Source organism: Chenopodium quinoa, unplaced genomic scaffold (genome assembly GCF_001683475.1).
Source record: "Chenopodium quinoa cultivar QQ74 unplaced genomic scaffold, ASM168347v1, whole genome shotgun sequence".
Classification (NCBI taxonomy): domain Eukaryota; kingdom Viridiplantae; phylum Streptophyta; class Magnoliopsida; order Caryophyllales; family Amaranthaceae; genus Chenopodium; species Chenopodium quinoa.
This window is the reverse complement of record NW_018743955.1, coordinates 8,016,498-8,033,746: the sequence shown is the minus strand read 5'-3', so window position 1 is coordinate 8,033,746 and position 17,249 is coordinate 8,016,498. Positions and strand designations below refer to the sequence as shown.

Genomic DNA, 17,249 nt, shown 5'->3' with positions numbered 1-17,249 from the left:
CAGACCCGTATTCCGTACTATACTCCATACCAAAACAAGATGTATATTTGTACCCAAAAAAACAGTGGATCTCTGAGCTAAAGATCTTCCAAATTCTCTCTCCAAATTCCAGGAATGTTGAAGTAGCAGTAGTACTAGAACTAGTAGTAAATCCCATTATTTTTCTTTTTACATAAAAAGCAGAGCTTTTTCTGCCTTTTTTTCTTCAGCAACAAATTATTTTTTCCACCCACATTCACAACCAATCCTCTTTATTTTTATTTATTTTTTTACCTGTTTTTTTCATTTTTATTTTTTAAAATTTATATTAGTTATAATTAATAAATTAAAGTACACCAAATAAAAATTAAAAAAAAAAAATTAGAGGAGAGAGAAAATGAGGGATCATGCAAACCCACACCCAAACTGGTCGTCGATGTATCTTCTTCTTCACATCTTCACTTGTTCTTCTTCAATTTCTATTTCTGTAAAATTTTCCCCAATTTTTCTGGGTTTTTAGGGTTTCAATTCTTCACTTTTTGTGGCCGCTTTCTTTCTTTATAGGTATTTCATTTAATCTGTGTTATTGTTTATGTATCACTTTTTTTTGCTTTATTGCACAATTCAATGTCTATCGCCTTAATTTTAGGGTTTTTCCCCTTTTTTGCTTTTGTTGCTGCTGATCTCGATGTAATTCTATGTCTTTTTATTTTTTGATTGTTAGTTATTTTTTTAAAATTATTTTTAGCTGCAACTGTTTGGTAATTCCTCTCTTTTTAAAAAAAGAATTCCAATTGAATTTTGGTGTTTTTTTTGCTGTTTGAGATGATTAAATGTGTAACTTCTGTATGAATTTTAGTGATGAAATGATTTATCAACATTTGTCATCTTTATTTTTATTAATTTTGATGCAATAGGGCTTTTGTTGAATTTCCATATTTAGAACTAGTTGAATCTTAAATTGGTAGCAGAAAATAAATAGGATGCTAGATTAAAAAAAATCATGATTTTTTTTAAAAAAATTTCTTTTAATTTTCTGAAATTTGATGGACTAGTTTACTAATGTTCAAATTGCTTTGTTTAGGGTAGTTCAGCAAGTGCTCAGTTGACAAGTGACCTGGAAGGAAGAAGATAGTTATTGGTGATTCTTTGTTATTAGGGAGTTTTAGTTTGCTGTTCTACTTTTGTGGGATTTGAGTGTTTAGGTTTAATTTTAGGTGGTAGATTAGAGAATTAGAAAGAGGGGATGGAAGCGGCGAGGAGGTGTTTTACTGGGTTCAAAGTGAAAGATAAAGGAAGAGGGGTGAAGAAGGAGGCTGCTGTTACAGTTGTCAAAGGGAAAGAAGGGATGAAGGCTCCGGTTAGTGAGGACGCACCCTCCACCGCTACCAAGCAGAAAGTTGCAGCTGCTAAACAATATATCGAGAAGCATTATCAGGATCAGATGAAGAATTTGCAGCAAAGGAAGGAGCGGTAAGCGTTTTGTTGTTTTAGTTTTTTCCCTTAAAAGTAAATTGCTTTGCTGTTTATGGATCATGCTGCTGCTGTACAGGTTCTAATTGAAAACAGAAGAATCTACAATCTTAATTGCTTTGAGGATTGTTAGAATAACAAAAACTTAGAATCATTGAACTTATTGGTGATCATTTTTGGTAAAAAAGGTACAAGTTTGCTTAGAAGGAAATGTAGTATGCATAGTTGGACTGATTATTCAGGTATTACAAGGCTGTTTTACTGATTTATAGTGCTGGATAACTGTTTTTGATTAGTGCATTGATCTAGAGTGAGTACTACAGTTGTTGTAGCTGTAATCTACCAACATTTAGCGGTTGTTTAACAAAACTAGCTGCTGTAGTCATGGGTTAATTACTAGCTGTTAGCAATTATAGGCTAGAGTTGTTAGACGTTAGCCGTCAACGGATCTGTTAAAGCAAGTGTTGGTACAAAGTAGCTATTGGGAGTATAAGTATCTTTTGGGTGAAATTATATATAACTCGGCTTTTGCGAAAATCTGCTTCACTCTCTCACCGTTACCCTAACAGGCTACCTACCTGAACACTACTCCAAAATCAGTATTGCTTTGACTGAGTCAAAAAGCTAAACTCCACTTGAAAAACTCTTGCTGAACATGCTCCTATATGACGTCTAATTTATGGCCTTATGTAGTGATTAGACTTATAAGGTAAGGATTAATCTTACATGCATGCTAAAGTCATTATGTATGAGATAAACGGGTTGGCTTAGTTTAGAATGACATTTGCTTGTGCAAAGAGAACTGACTATGATTTAATGCGACACATTAGTTGATTAAATGTGGGTATTTTCAATTTTCGTATCAGGGTAATCATGGTAATACTCCCTTGTCCCTAAAAGGATGCACCATTTTCTTTTTGGGATGTCCCTTAATAAAGGCTCCACTCCATTTATGATTAAGTGATCCATTACTTTAATTTCTCATCGTTTCATTGACATGTGGTCCCACTTTTTTTTTTTTTTTCCTTAATCTCCACAACCAAATATCGTAAGCATGCAAATTGTACTTGCTGCATACTTTTTAGGGATGGAGGGAGTAACAACCTATGTTGAGCTTGAATTGAATTTGCTTGACTTGACTTGAAGTAGCTTAGACCAGAGCTTAACTCATCCGTAATTGTCCAGAGTTCGAAAGCCCAAGCTTGACACAAATTAAAGGTGTACAATAAAAAACTGGGCTTGACTCAAGCTCAAGATGTGCATGTATACGGGCTTACTTCTTTTGACACAATGCAAAATTTGGGTCTTGTATTTGGATTTTAGCAATTGATGTAGCTTTCTGGGTCCTAAATAGTGGACCAGGTACGCTGTCTATCGTTAAGATCCTCTCTGATACAAGTGTGACTGTATGAGACTCAGGTATTGACCCAAGTGGCCAAGTGTTTAGCAAGGATCATTGATTCATTGTTAATTTATTGATTAAGGACAGTGATTCAAAGTTATGATGTACACTGGGCATCTGCGCATAGCTATTATCCTTGTACTAGGTTAGCTGATAGGTCAACCATCATCCGTAATGGGTGTGCTCTCTTATTGTAGTCTCATTCATGACTAGGTGTTTTATTTTCTAAGAAATATCTCTGCTTGTGCATTCTTGCATTTAAAGCCCTAAATTCTTGACCTCGTTTTGGCCGATGTTTATGGTTCGATATCTCGAATTAGATTATTTACTTATCTGGAAAGTTATGTTTCACATGCAATAGCAAGGTTTGTATGATAAATTGACCCTAAGATTATATAAAGTGTGTTTGGACGAGGGTGAAGGGAAAGAAAAGTGAGGGATCATCCTTCTTTATTTGGATATTGAATTGAAAAAGGGAAGGGAATGGAGGAATCTTTTCTTCTCTAAATAACTAAATGCTCCCAATGTCGGAGAAATTTGGAAGGAAATTGTCAATGTATTTTTTTCCTCTTCTTTTCTCCACTCCCTTTCCCTCTGCCATTTTTGTCCTAGCAGAATTATAAAAGAATGCTCTCTTCTGAGAGCATATTTGATGGGTGCATTCTCTGAGTGTAAGTCATCTAGACGAAAGTGATTTTTTTTTTTCCAAGATGGATTAACATAATCCATGTTACAGCAACTCCTCATTCTTTGTATAAGACTAGAGTTACCCTTTGATGTCATGTTTCAATGGTTCTGTATGATTACTGATGTCATATGGTTTTTTCTTATGTAATTAGATTGTGCATCATTGAATAGTTGATGAAATATAGAGGGATGAATCCTTGTTCAATTCCTTTTATCTTTTTTGCTTCAGATCATGCTTTATTCTTGTTGCTGCTGCAACCCCAGCAGTAACTTCTACAAAGGTAGAGGCAAATGAACCTACTGGATGCCTTAGTTTCAGAGAAGTTGACTAAAAGATATTTTTCGTTTTGATATTGCTCCTCACCATATTTTAAGCTTGAATAATGAAGTTAAACAGTTATATACATATATTTTCTGTAGCTTTGCTATCTGGGAGAGTTATGTTCTATGCCGCTAGGCTGACCTTTTTGTTTCTTAGCTGTTATCTTTTATTTGTCACCTTTTTTTGGATATCATTATAGTGGAGATCATTATAATGGAGCTGCATGTCTTTTCTTCATGCAGGCGTGATATATTGGAGAAGAAGTTGGCTGATGCTGACGTTCCAAAGGATGAGAAGAGTAATATACTTCATTTTCTAGAGAAAAAGGAAAGAGAGTTTATGCGACTGCAGAGGCATAAAATGGGAGCAGATGACTTTGAACCATTGACAATGATAGGAAAGGGTGCATTTGGTGAGGTAAATTTGGTTTTCGTTTTTAGGTCCATGTTTCCAGCTTTTCCTACAAGCTATTAATGCCTTACATGAAGTGTTTCGGTCTTATTGATTATCTAGACATTTGCTGAATTGTGCCTGTGCCAGAAAGCTTTATGGGTTATAATTTTAGATAATAGAGTATGTTGAGGTTTCTTTTTTCTTTCTTTCTTTTTTCCCCCCTTAATCTGTTTCCATTTTGGGGGGAGTGCAATATGCATATTTCCCTTGCATTTGTTGATTTGCCTGACTAGGGCTTGGTGGTTTCTTCAGTTTAGTTTTGGCTCTCCTATTATATCATGTTTCTCTAACAGATGTATTGTTGTCGTTATCATCTGATGTATATAATTTGAAATTCTCTTTCAAATTATGTAGATAACCAGGGATTTGATCTCCTATATTAGTCTGTTCTTTGTTATTGACTTTTCTTCATTTACTAAAATGAAATACTCTTTTTGTGGATTACCACACGGAATAATCAAATTTGGTTCATGTAGCCGACCCACGTATGGGATAAAAGCTTTGAGTGATTGACTAAAATGAAATACTCAAGGTAACCACTTTTCATTAAGGAGGTGTTTCAGAATGTAGATAAATAGCAATGTTCATCAAATTGTGAAACAGTTGGAGTATTCACATATTACGCCCTAGCCTACCTTTTTGATTTCTTCTTCTCTGTAACTATTATACATGATTAATGAAAATATTTAAATAATATTCATGATGAGTTCAAGGCAGTTATTAAAATTTGATTTCAAAAAGACCACAAAATAGTTTGGTATAGAAATTAAGTTGAAGAAAACAAGCCCTGTATCTGAGACCCTGACATGGTCATCATAATGGTGAAGAATGATTTTCTCAATTTTACGCTATTTTGGTGTGCATATAGGATGGAGTTAGAGCCTCAGACATTGTTTGTGTTTGACTGTTTGTCAAGTCTATGTGGTGCTAGTTTTACTGAAATAAAATACTATTGACTATTGTCTCTTTGATCTGCTCTTGAACCTCTTTACCAGTGGCACTCCAAGCTCTTTAACTTGAAGATGAAACCTATTTGAAACTATCAGTATCTTTATACAACACTTCTTAAACTTTTGTATGGCTTATACTTTGTGCTCCATAGTCTCACTTATAATGATGTTACTGATGTAGCCATTGAGTATTCATCACATATTTTCTCGTCATTCCAGGTGAGAATTTGCCGAGAAAAATCGACTGGCCATGTTTACGCTATGAAGAAATTGAAGAAATCTGAGATGCTCAGGAGAGGACAGGTATGTGTTTTGTTTGAATTGTCTTTTATATTACCAGATTTGATGGCTAGTCATGATGCTAAGCTCTTGTTCCAATTGGTACAGGTGGAACATGTAAAAGCCGAAAGAAACTTACTTGCAGAAGTTGACAGTAATTGCATTGTAAAGCTTTATTGCTCCTTTCAAGATGATGAGTATCTTTACCTCATCATGGAATATCTTCCTGGTGGGGATATGATGACTTTACTCATGCGTAAGGATACACTAACTGAAGATGAGGCTAGGTTTTATGTTGCTGAAACTGTCCTTGCCATTGAATCCATTCATAAGCATAATTACATACATAGGTATGCATGTTTGTTTGTGGGACTGCATTCTTTAGCTTGTCAGATATATTAATGTAGTGAAGAGGAATAATTCTTTAAATGTCTTGTTGCAGAGACATCAAACCTGATAATTTACTACTTGATAAATACGGTCACATGAAACTTTCGGACTTTGGATTATGTAAACCACTTGATTGCCGAGGTCTTCAAGAGAAGGATTTTTCTGTGGGAAGTAACTTAAGTGGAGCTCTTCAGAGTGATGGACGGCCTGTAGCTCCAAAACGATCACAGCAGGAGCAGTTACTACACTGGCAGAAGAACAGGAGAATGCTTGTAAATATTATTGTCCTTTCTCTTTATAGTTTACTAGATATAAGAATGCTTAATAAACTGTGAGGTTTGTTTGCGATTGAATTGTGATCCTTGTAGGAGGCTGTTAAATGGTTCAGTTTAGGGGCACATAAGAATTTTCTTTACGATCATGACTTATTATGAGCTTAGTTTTTTTCCCTTTTATGAGCAAGCATTTTGGGAAGTTTAGTGTGATGACTGTGATCTTTCTTGATGCAATATGTTAGTACATATTGGATATCTACTGCAACATGAGTAATTGAATTTTAACTATTAAAGTTTGCATGTTGTAGGCTTATTCAACAGTTGGCACACCAGATTACATTGCCCCGGAAGTGCTGTTGAAGAAAGGATATGGCATGGAATGTGATTGGTTAGCATTAAAACATCTTGCACATTTTGCTTTCTTTTTGCATAATGTATGTTCAATAGCTTATTCTGTACATGGGCAGGTGGTCTTTGGGTGCTATCATGTATGAAATGCTCGTTGGATATCCACCTTTTTATTCAGATGATCCTATGTCGACTTGTAGGAAGGTAAGCTTCAACCTTTTAGTTTCTATCTTGTTTGTACACCATTACTCAGTAACATAAGTCATTGGACTGTTACTGTCTTATGTTTGCTTTAATTTTCGTTTGTATCAAGTTAAGATATTGTTACTTCTAATTTTATCTTAAAGTTTGCTCTTACAATGGATTTCATTAAGCATTTTTTACTGTAGCATAAACTGTTAGAAGTTTAGAACACCCCATGTGAACTTGATTTTCTTAGTTTTCCCCAAGTTTTTGTATCTTCACCTTTCTACCACCTTCAGGAGAGGGTTTCCCATTGTGTATAAAGACTATTTTTTCTTTTTTTGGTTACTTAGAAGATGAGAGTTAAAAAATCCACCCCTTTCTTCCTGTCTGTCCATCAAGTATGTCAATTCTTTAATGGAAAGGCAGGCAACAGTGCTGCAGCTTATCAGCAAGATGATGCTTTTCTATAAGGCTTAATCTTACATACAATGAGACAGAACATTGTGATCGTACAATAGTTCATTGTAGACAGGATTAGAATTCGAAAAGCTGAGCTTTTTACGATTGTCTTTTTCTCTATATTCAGATTGTTAATTGGAGACATCATCTAAAATTTCCGGAAGAAGCTAGGCTGTCCCGGGAAGCAAAAGATCTTATATGTAAACTCCTTTGCAATGTTGAGCAACGGCTTGGAACCAAAGGTGCAGATGAAATAAAGGTGACTACTGGTTCCTAGCTAAACACTGCATTATAGCAGATAGTGAATTCAAAATTGTTGACTTGCCTGTTTTTCAATGGTTATCAGGCACATCCATGGTTTAAGGGTGTCGATTGGGACAAATTATATCAAATAGAAGCTGCATTTCTTCCTGAAGTAAATGATGAACTGGATACACAAAACTTTGAAAAATTTGAAGAGGTTTGTTTTTTCAAACTCTAGCTATCTTTCACACCAAAATTTTGAACAGTGAAATGTCTGATTCTTCCCAATCCTTCATTCTTTACTCATCATTTGTGTATGGAATTTCAGACGGACAAGCAAGCTCATCCTGCTAACTCGAAGTCTGGTCCATGGAGAAAGGTCAGTGTGAAGTTGCACAATTTATAGTTTTGGAATTCTTGGTACAGCTGCTTCCCTTTAACAAATGAGCCCTTTGGTTCTTGTTTGGATGATAAGAGGGTTGCTGACTGTTGTCAGTGTGTTAAATTCTGGCTGTTATATGTTCATATTGAGATTTGTTTTAGATTCATACTTAGCCCCCTTCTGAGGCAATGGCATAATCTGTTGTGGTTCTGGCAAGAGTTTCCTTGTACCCTTATATAAATATTCAAAAAGTGCTTTCATGTATAGTTGTAGAGCAAGACTGCAGGAGCCATTAAAATCTGGGCAGAATCAATTAATATTGTCTGTATGTGAAGTATAGTACTAACAATTAAGGTATTATTGATGTGTTGTCTTTCATGAGCACAATGATTGGATTAGCTATAGGTATGCCTGTGTTGGTTGTATGGTAGTTTACATGTCCCCGTCTTCCTGATTCTTAAATGTGCTTTATGTGTGTGGGTTTGTTGGCCATACCCGAACTTTTGTTGCAATATAAAATGCACTGCTGATTGTCAAGCATTAATTTTTCTGATCTATGGCGGAGTATCTATGTCATGTGTTGAATTTGTATTATTATGGTATTTTCTCTTTAGTTTTTTCCTTACCCTGCATGCATGTTTATGTAGAATTTCTAGTGCTCTTGTTGTCTTACATTTTGGTGTTATTGGCACTGCAGATGCTCTCATCAAAGGATGTCAACTTTGTTGGATATACATACAAAAATTTTGAAATCGTCAATGATCATGAAGTACCTGGAATATGTAAGCTCTCTCGTCTCAATTGTATTTCTTTCACTGTATATAATTTGCTACCATAGGAATTTGCCTCTTGCTACTTTCTTGCCTCTGTTTTTTTGCTGCATGCATATACATTAGCTTGACAGACCTGTCTGGTAGAGAGTACCCCGTATTATTTACCCTAAAATTTATTTATTGATAGAGTTGCCTTATTTTATCTGTCCTCCTTGCAGCTGAAATAAAGAAAAAGAGTACTAAACCCAAGAGGCCAACGATCAAATCTCTTTTTGGTATGTGTTTGTTACCCCTCTACCCTCTTTTTTCTTCATTTCTTTGCTTTTACATTTTTATGTATTCAAGGTATGCTTTTGTTATGCACACAAAACCCATCTTTCTCCCTTATTCATAAAAATATGGTTTGGTATTACTTGCTAAAATTCAGCATTAAACATTTAGTTTTTTGTGTTATTTTATTAAATATAATTTGCATCATTTAATGGGGTTTGTTCCATTGTTATTGACTGTCAGTCTGTCTCTGTCTGTTTCCCTCACAGATGATGATTCACAGACCTCGTCAAAGCAGCCTGCTCAAGGGAGTTTCCTCAATCTTTTGCCGCCTCACCCTGAAGTTCCTGAGAAACAGGGCGACTCCTTGTAAATCTTGCTAACTTCTCTTGATATCAGATATGATCAAATAGGTTTTCTTAGTGTTGATTTTGAAGCGGACAGTTTTGGTTCATTGACTGCTGCACATTGGCTCTGTGGATGCATAGAAAAGAGACGCTTTGGGAAGGGTTCAGGGCAAAGGCCCGAATATAGAGTGATTATTTGGACCTTGAATTTGATGTCAATCTCTTGTAAATTAATAGCCCAAAGTGTATATGTTTATATTCAGTCGATTGTTTTTGCTGTGTTCTCAAAAAATGATAGTTACAGCATAGTAGCCATCTCCTCCAAAAAGAACAAATTGTAATTATTTTTTAAATTGATTGACCACATTAACATTATGTCGTTGTGCAAAAGTCTACGTTTGTAAAGCCTGTTTCCCCTCCTTGTGCTTGAACTTGGTTTATTATTTATGCACATTGCACAAATGTTATAGACACAATTAGTTTGGATGATGATTTACACTGTCCATTTTGTAGGAAGTGCTTTCTTGCGTAAATCATTCAGAAAGTCAAATATTAGCAAGGTCTTGTTAACAGAGCAAGTACTGTAGTTCAAGATAATTCATCTTGGCTAGCTGAAAAGTGAAGTATATCATAAGAAGTTGGCTTGTTATTTTATTCATAGTAAAAAAATAAAGTGTAAAAAGTGAAAAGCTTGCCAATTACTTTGAATATATGTAGTGCATTGAACAATTTATACTAAAATACCAACATTTTTTAAAAGTAAATAAAGAAGACCTTGGTTAGATCTCAACTCTCACATTTCTTTTGAGACTTGTACTAGCAGGTTAAATACTTGAGAGTAGAGGGGAAGGTAAGAAAATCCTTGCTCCAAACACTCTTAATTGATAGGATTCAAACCTTAAATCTGTAGGATATAAGGTAAGAAACTTACCAAATTAGTCAACACTTTTTTAGTGTATAATACAAGGAACATGATTTGAAAAATGTTCCTACGTACTGTACCACTTATAATATACCATGATTTTCAAAAATTTCTAAAATCACCATCAAAATTACTAAGACCCTTTTTGGTTGAAGGGATTTGGATGGAAAAAAAAAAAGAAAGGAAATTGTTTTAATCATATTCCTATGTTTGGTTGAATAAATGACATAAAAATCTAAAGGAAAGGAAGGGAAGTAAGAGGAAAGTCTCTTAACAAAATTTTGGCTTTCCTTTCCTCCCAAAATTGGAGGAATTTGACTGGAAAGAGAAAAATAAAAGTAATTTCCTTTCTCTTCCCTTCATTTCCTTTCATCAACCAAATATTGGAAAATAAAATCACCTTTCTTTTCCTTCTTTTCCTTTCTTTTCCCTTCCCATCCTTTCTCTTCTTTTCCTTTACTAATATTGAACCAAATAAAGCCTAAAAAAACATGGAATTTCCTAATTTCCTAAAATATTCAATTCAGTTCAGTTTATCTCCAATCAGTTCAGCTCAACTCAATTCAGTTTATCTCCAATTAGTTCAATTCAGTAAATCACAACAGACGCTTACTACTTCATAAAAAAATAAATAAATAAATAAATAAATTAAAAAAAAAAAAAAAAAACCTTGAAATAGAGAAATAGCACATACAAATGTCGGTTTCTTGAGTCGACAACTATCGCATTCGCGTATAAATACGTAGAAAGATTAATTTGAGTGGTTTGGTCATCTTCCAAATTCTCAACAACAAATTCGTGAATATGCAGGTACCTTTCTTTTTTACTTTACACTCTTTATTTCTTGCAGATACTAACCCTAAATTCCCAATAACATTAATATTTCTCCACTTTTGTTAATTTCTATCTCTGTTATTTAATTAAGAATTGTACTCGAACTTCCCCAAATTTTAATTTTGTTGTAGGGTTTTTTAGGGTTTATTCTGTTCAATCAAACAAAGTATTCTATTGAGAAATTGGGTGGCAGAATTTGGGATTTGAAAGAACTACTTCTATGAAACATTTTGTTTCTTGTTAATTACAAGTAATATAAGCTTTAATTCTATGATTTCATATAGTCAGAGCATCTATTTTGATTTCTCAAGTACTGTATTTAGAACCCTAATCATATTAATCAATTCCAGGCTTTTACATATTGACCCTAATTGTTGAGAATCGAAAAGGATGAACACCCTTTTGTTTAATGCTAAAATTAGGTGCTATCTCAAGATTGCAAGCCATATAGTCAGAGCCTGTTGGAAGTTCTTGTATTAAAAACAACCAAAGTTGCAATTATTTATTCTTTCGACTTTTGGGAATTTGGGATTATATGGCTATTGGGATCCCTTGATTTTAGCTTCCTCTTATTGCTACTTCGATGGGTGTTATGGCTGATTAAAGTTGCTGTTTAAAGACTAGCCACTACACCCTTTAATGGTTGGCCGTGTTGCTTCTTCAATGGCCGGTTGACAAAGGAGAACCCCTAAGCAGCGGTGCGGCCTTCTATCACCTCATAGTTGCCCATCACCTTACTTATTAGGCCATTTATAATTTACTAGCATTTAAAATTTTGCCCTTCATTCCCTCGACCACCTTTAAGAGACGAAGAAGGCAACTACCATGGCATTAGATGCAATGATGTCATCTATAGTTCCCTTAAAAGTAATATCCAAATCTGCGTTAAAGTCGCAAAGCGTAGGGATTCTATTGCCTCTCTTTTCCTAAATATAACCATGAGCAATATAGTCCGGATATTTTGATTTTTGTAAATGCCAGAAAATCAAACTAGCACCATGAGTGTTTTAGAATTGCAAGTTCCAGCTCATTCAAAATCTACCCCATAATAGTCTTGTCATAAGGGCCTGCTGCCTCCCATGTAAGATGTAAAACTGTCATCCCTAACAATAGATTCACATCAAAGTTCCCCTTCATACTCACAATTGTAAGCATCTCCAAATAGCAAGGAAGGATGGTCATAAGGCAATGTAATAATGCTGTTTAAGGAGCAATCTTTTCTAGACGATAGAAGTATTAAAGTTGGGGCTATTTTAATTTATCATGTTTGAGTGCTCCAGTTGACTTGGCCTCTGATATATTGACCACAATTGCAGAATGCGCTCATGCTACTGAATTCTGTTCCATTAGCATTATTACTTGCATCACCTAGTTTAATTTTATTTTGGATTCCTTCTTTTTCTTTTTCAATGAGTGCAAGCCCTCGGCTTCATAGCTAATATAGGTGTAATGTAGACTTCTTTGTATTGGATTTTAGGTCTATGTGTATCTGTGTCCTCTGCTTTCTTTGGTTCTGTTTCCTCTGCTTTCTTTGATTCAACCTGCTGATTTCTTTTTTGCTGTGTATGTAGGCCAGTGATAGATTTAACATCAATTCCCAGCTTGAGCACCTCCAAGCTAAATATGTTGGGACTGGGCATGCAGATTTGACCAGATTGTAAATTTTCTTCCATATAAACTTTGGATGTCTTTATAACATATCGATTTATTGGTTAATTTGTTCTTATTTAAATGAACAGTGAATGGGCTGTTAACATCCAACGTGATAGCTATGCTTCCTATGTTGGGCATTACCCAATGCTTGCATACTTTGCTGTTGCAGAAAATGAGTCTATTGGAAGAGAACGTTACAACTTCATGCAGGTTTGTTCATGCTATCCTTCATGTTTGTTGTCTTGTTATTGTCCATGTAAATTTTGTTAGTGCCGGATTGGTCTTAAGAGGAAACCGATGTTTGATGCAAGTTAAGAGTTGTAATTTAAACACAGAACAGGAATATTATCAAACTGAATCTATATATGTACATTTAAATGTTGCATTTGGAGGGATAAATGGATAACGTTGGTGTGCGTATTTTAGATTGCAAACACAACTAAACAGTTGGTTCAGTTGGTCCCTGAGCTATTGAGTTTGATTTGGATTTGTCAGTGGCTTTTTATTTTAACATGCCAAGTTTTGGCATGCATTACAACTTATTTGAACTAATATCTTTGCGAGTTACTTCTATAGTACTGAATTACTCATTCTTGCCATTCTCACTTATGGAACTGTTATATTTCTTGGAGAAAATGCTTACTCATTCTTGCCATTCTCACTTATGGACTGTTATATGTCTTGCAGAAAATGCTGCTACCTTGTGGCCTTCCTCCTGAAAGAGAAGATGATTGAGAGATGATGCTATACCGTACTACCATAAGTTCTGATGTTTGGTTCAACAAGCATTGTGTGTTTCCATTGAGACTTTTGGAGGATAAAATTGTTAAAAGGAATTCCTTCTCTCATCTGAATCCTGTACTAAAAAATTATGATGTAATAGCAACTTGGTGGATGTGTTTGTTTATTTGTCTGTCTCTATAAACAGGTAATGATTGTTTAGATTAATGAAAATTGACTTTGAAGCAAAGAAGTTTGAATGTGTGTAATACCCCTCTCCTTTTTATTAAACCACAAAATGTGACGATATTGCAGATTTGCAAATGTCCATTTGCACTTTTTTATTTGGATGTGGTTGTGTTATTTTTTCAGGACCACAAAGGATAGTGTTGTGAAAGAGTTGGATTTTAGGTTTTTGTTTTTGGTACATACTTTATAGAGTTCAAACAAAGTTGAAGTTACAGTTCAACTAAATTTAAGCATCGCGAAATCGAAAGTTCCATCCTCGTACGAGTACAATACATGGCGGTAGCTTGTAACTTGTGAGGATGTAAGGCCTAAGGTTTATCTTACAAAATGGATCATGAGCAATTCATGGCGGTAGCTTGTAACTTGTGAGGATGTAAGGCCTGAGGTTTATCTTACAAAATGGATCATGAGTAAGGTCTACATGAGGGAAGTTAATGGGGCGGGGCGTATGTTTGTTTTCCCTTCCCCATCCCCACCAAACATTTTCATCCCCATCCCCGCGGCGTGTTTGAAATTCATCTCCATCTCCGCCCCGACGAGTACAACTCCAAAACTAGGCCCACCTGATCCCCACCAAAGACCCGCCTAATTCCCACCTAATCTCCGCTTCTCAAATACACAATCCTACATAAATAATATTGATTAAAAAAAAAACATTCGTAATGTTACACACGTTTTTGTTTATAATATAAGTATAGTACAAAGTAGTATGAGGTGGAGATGGGACCAATATGAAGTGGGGCGAGATGGCTACAACTTAAAATCCACTCCAGCTCCATCATCCATGGCGGGTATGATTTGTATCCCCATTCTTGCCCCACCACCTACCAAACCGAGACCCATCCTCGCCCCCATTGGAGCGGAGATGAGGCGGGTCTCCTACTTGACCCGCCCTACTGACATCTAGAGCTGTCAAAAGTTGACCCGACCCGAAATACCGACTCAAACCCGATTATTAACCGACCCATCTGAACCCGAAAAAATCGTGACCCACACCCAACCCTAGACCCGAGTTGACCCGAGTATGTGAGACCCGAACCCGAATATGAACTGATCTGGAGATGACCCGACCTGAATGTAACCCGTAAATTATTGACATGAACCAAACCCAACTTGAACTGAAATAGACCCAAACCCGTTTTAACCCGACTTGTTACTAACCTGACCTGAATTCAACCCGACCCGTTCCTAACCCGACCCGAATTTAACCCAAGATGTTACAAACCTGACCCGAAATCAACCCGACTTGTTATTGACCTGACCCAAATTCAATCCGGCTTTTTATTGACCCGACCCGAATTTTACCAGATCTATTACTAACCCGACCCAAAAATTCAACCCGATCATTTACTAACCCGACTCGAAATCAACACGGCTTGTTATTGACTCGACCTAAATTCAACCCAAATTGCTCCTCGTCCGATTTCAAATCACCTTAAATGTAATTTAGACCACCTTATTATAGTTGATCAAAACATTTTGTCTAAGGAGACCAAGTCGGTCCAGGCAGCAAAAGAAAGGAGCATCATCCTCAAATTAAGAGTTAAATATAGTATATATTTGTTATATGGTCAAAAAAGATAATTATCTTCCTAAATTATAGACTATAGTTCCCTAGTATATATCGCCATATATATTATAGTCAAAGGAAATAATTAGCTTGATAAAAATGATAACTATCTATTTATAGTTGGTTGAACCTGAATATGACACAACCTGATTATAACCTGCAAATTATTGACTTAAACATAACCTGACTTGAATCCGAGAATGACAGACTTGGAAATGACCTAACCTAATTATAACCTGCAAATTATTGCATTGAACCGAATCCGACTTGAACCCAAGAATAAACCGACCTGAAAATGACCCGACCTGGTTATAACCCGCAAATTATAGACTTGAACCGAACCCGACTCAAACCCGAGAATGACCCGACCTAATTCTAACCCGCAAATTATTGACTTGAACCGAACCTGACTCGAACCCCAGAACAACCCTAACCCGTGAAAATCCGAATTAAACCCAACCTATTGTTCACCCGACCCGAATGTAACCCGACCTCATTCGATTATGATTCGACGCGAAAGGTACTCATCACTGGGTTTGGTTTTGGGGAGACACAAATGGGTGTCTACAACAACGATGATGTATATAATATGAGCATCCAAAATTCATCTCTTGAAAGGGTTAATCTTTATCATTACTAACATTATCAACATTTTTAATAAAGAAACAAACAATTTTAGTTTTTTTTAATAGGAAAAATAAGAAAACGGGTCCACGGATCTGGATCCGGGTCTAGGGCCCAGACCCAAATCTAGATCCGTTTTTGTCAACAGGACCCGGATTCGACCCGGATCCGTCGGGTCCAAAATTTGAAGACCCAGATCCGTGAAAAACATATCTGGATCCACGGATTCGGGTAGGGTCCAGATCCATTGCCATCCCTAGGTGGAACCATCCAATTTGCCTTTAAACGGCCAATTTACCGGTTTACAACTTGTACGGATTTCATCAACTCAAGCATACTATGAACATTTATGACAACAAATAAATGATCAAATATGGTTCCAAATGGCAATATATGACCCCGAGATGTATGCCCTAAAATTCCAAGACTTTCCGACATCGGGCTTCGAAACCTCCAAAATTTCTCAAAAAACGTGGATATTAGTCTTCAATTTTGGAATTTTTGGACTTTTTTCGCCCGAAAAAAAAAATTGCCGAAATGTTTACCATGATCCCTAATTCCCTCCGGAAGTCCCATTGGGTGGGTTGAACCATCAAATTTGCATTTAAACGACTAATTTACCGGTTTATAACTTGCACTGATTTCATTAATTCAAGGCCAACACGAACATTTATGACAACAAATAATGATCAAATATGGTTCCAAACGGCATTATATGACCCTGATATTAATCCCCTGGAATTTCAAGACTTTTTGACATCGGGCCCCGAAACTTCCAAAATTTCTCAAAAAGCGTGGATATTAGCCTTCAATTCTGAAAATTTTGAATTTTTTTAGCCAGGGAAAAAAATTGCTGAAATGTTTACCATGATCCCTAATACTGTTCGGGAATCCCATTAGGTGGGTGAAACCATCGAGTTTGCCTTTAAACGACCAATTTACCGGTTTACAACTTGCACCGATTTCATTAACTCAAGCCTACCACGAACATTTATGACAACAAATAATGATCATATATGGTTTCAAACGGCATTATATGACCCTGAGATGTATCCTCTAGAATTTCAAGACTTTTCGACAGCAACCCTGAAACCTCCAAAATTTCTCAAAAAGCGTGGATATTAATCTTAAATTTTGAATTTTTTTTTACTTTTTTCGCCCAAAAATAAAAATTGTCGATATGTTTACCATGGTCCCTAATACCCTCCTGGAGTCCAATTGGGTTGGTGAAACCATCCAATTTTCCTTTAAACGACTAATTTACTGGTTTACAACTTGCATGGATTTCATTAACTCAGGTTTACTACGAACATTTATGACAACATATAATAATCATAGATGGTTATAAAATGAATTATATAACCCCGAGATGTATCACCTAAAATATCAAGACTTTTCAACACTAGGCTCCGAAACCTCCAAAATTTTTCAAAACACGTGGATATTAGCCTTCAATTTC

General features: G+C 35.8%; 2 protein-coding genes across 3 annotated transcripts; both read left to right on the top strand.

Annotated features, from left to right (window-relative positions):
• The first annotated feature begins 307 nt into the window (after positions 1 to 307).
• Positions 308 to 9,649, top strand: LOC110689417 (serine/threonine-protein kinase tricorner-like). 2 transcript variants are annotated; one of them, XM_021866204.1, is made up of 14 exons: positions 308 to 543; positions 1,069 to 1,452; positions 4,106 to 4,280; positions 5,486 to 5,569; positions 5,654 to 5,895; positions 5,988 to 6,207; positions 6,519 to 6,598; positions 6,678 to 6,762; positions 7,331 to 7,462; positions 7,550 to 7,663; positions 7,775 to 7,825; positions 8,526 to 8,610; positions 8,820 to 8,876; positions 9,141 to 9,649. In XM_021866204.1, exons 2-14 carry the CDS (start codon positions 1,226 to 1,228, stop codon positions 9,242 to 9,244), a joined length of 1,656 nt encoding a protein of 551 aa, XP_021721896.1. In that variant the 5' UTR covers positions 308 to 543; positions 1,069 to 1,225; the 3' UTR covers positions 9,245 to 9,649. The 2 variants fall into 2 exon arrangements, with proteins under 2 accessions (XP_021721896.1, XP_021721895.1); XM_021866203.1 differs by having other exon boundaries at positions 1,064 to 1,452.
• Positions 9,650 to 10,823: 1,174 nt separating this feature from the next.
• LOC110689416 (uncharacterized protein At4g14342) lies at positions 10,824 to 13,671 on the top strand. Its single transcript, XM_021866202.1, has 4 exons — positions 10,824 to 10,950; positions 12,546 to 12,631; positions 12,714 to 12,837; positions 13,315 to 13,671. Exons 1-4 carry the CDS (start codon positions 10,945 to 10,947, stop codon positions 13,360 to 13,362), a joined length of 264 nt encoding a protein of 87 aa, XP_021721894.1. The 5' UTR covers positions 10,824 to 10,944; the 3' UTR covers positions 13,363 to 13,671.
• Positions 13,672 to 17,249: the final 3,578 nt, after the last annotated feature.

Bases quoted from the DNA above. Each gene is read 5' to 3' on its own strand.
- LOC110689417 (XM_021866204.1), top strand. From the start codon at position 1,226: ATGGAAGCGGCGAGGAGGTGTTTTACTGGGTTCAAAGTGAAAGATAAA. The intron at 5,570-5,653 runs GTATGTGTTTTG...CAATTGGTACAG, and splicing joins AGATGCTCAGGAGAGGACAG to GTGGAACATGTAAAAGCCGA. The intron at 7,664-7,774 runs GTTTGTTTTTTC...ATGGAATTTCAG, and splicing joins ACTTTGAAAAATTTGAAGAG to ACGGACAAGCAAGCTCATCC.
- LOC110689416 (XM_021866202.1), top strand. The intron at 12,632-12,713 runs GTAAATTTTCTT...TTAAATGAACAG, and splicing joins CATGCAGATTTGACCAGATT to TGAATGGGCTGTTAACATCC. The intron at 12,838-13,314 runs GTTTGTTCATGC...TATGTCTTGCAG, and splicing joins AACGTTACAACTTCATGCAG to AAAATGCTGCTACCTTGTGG.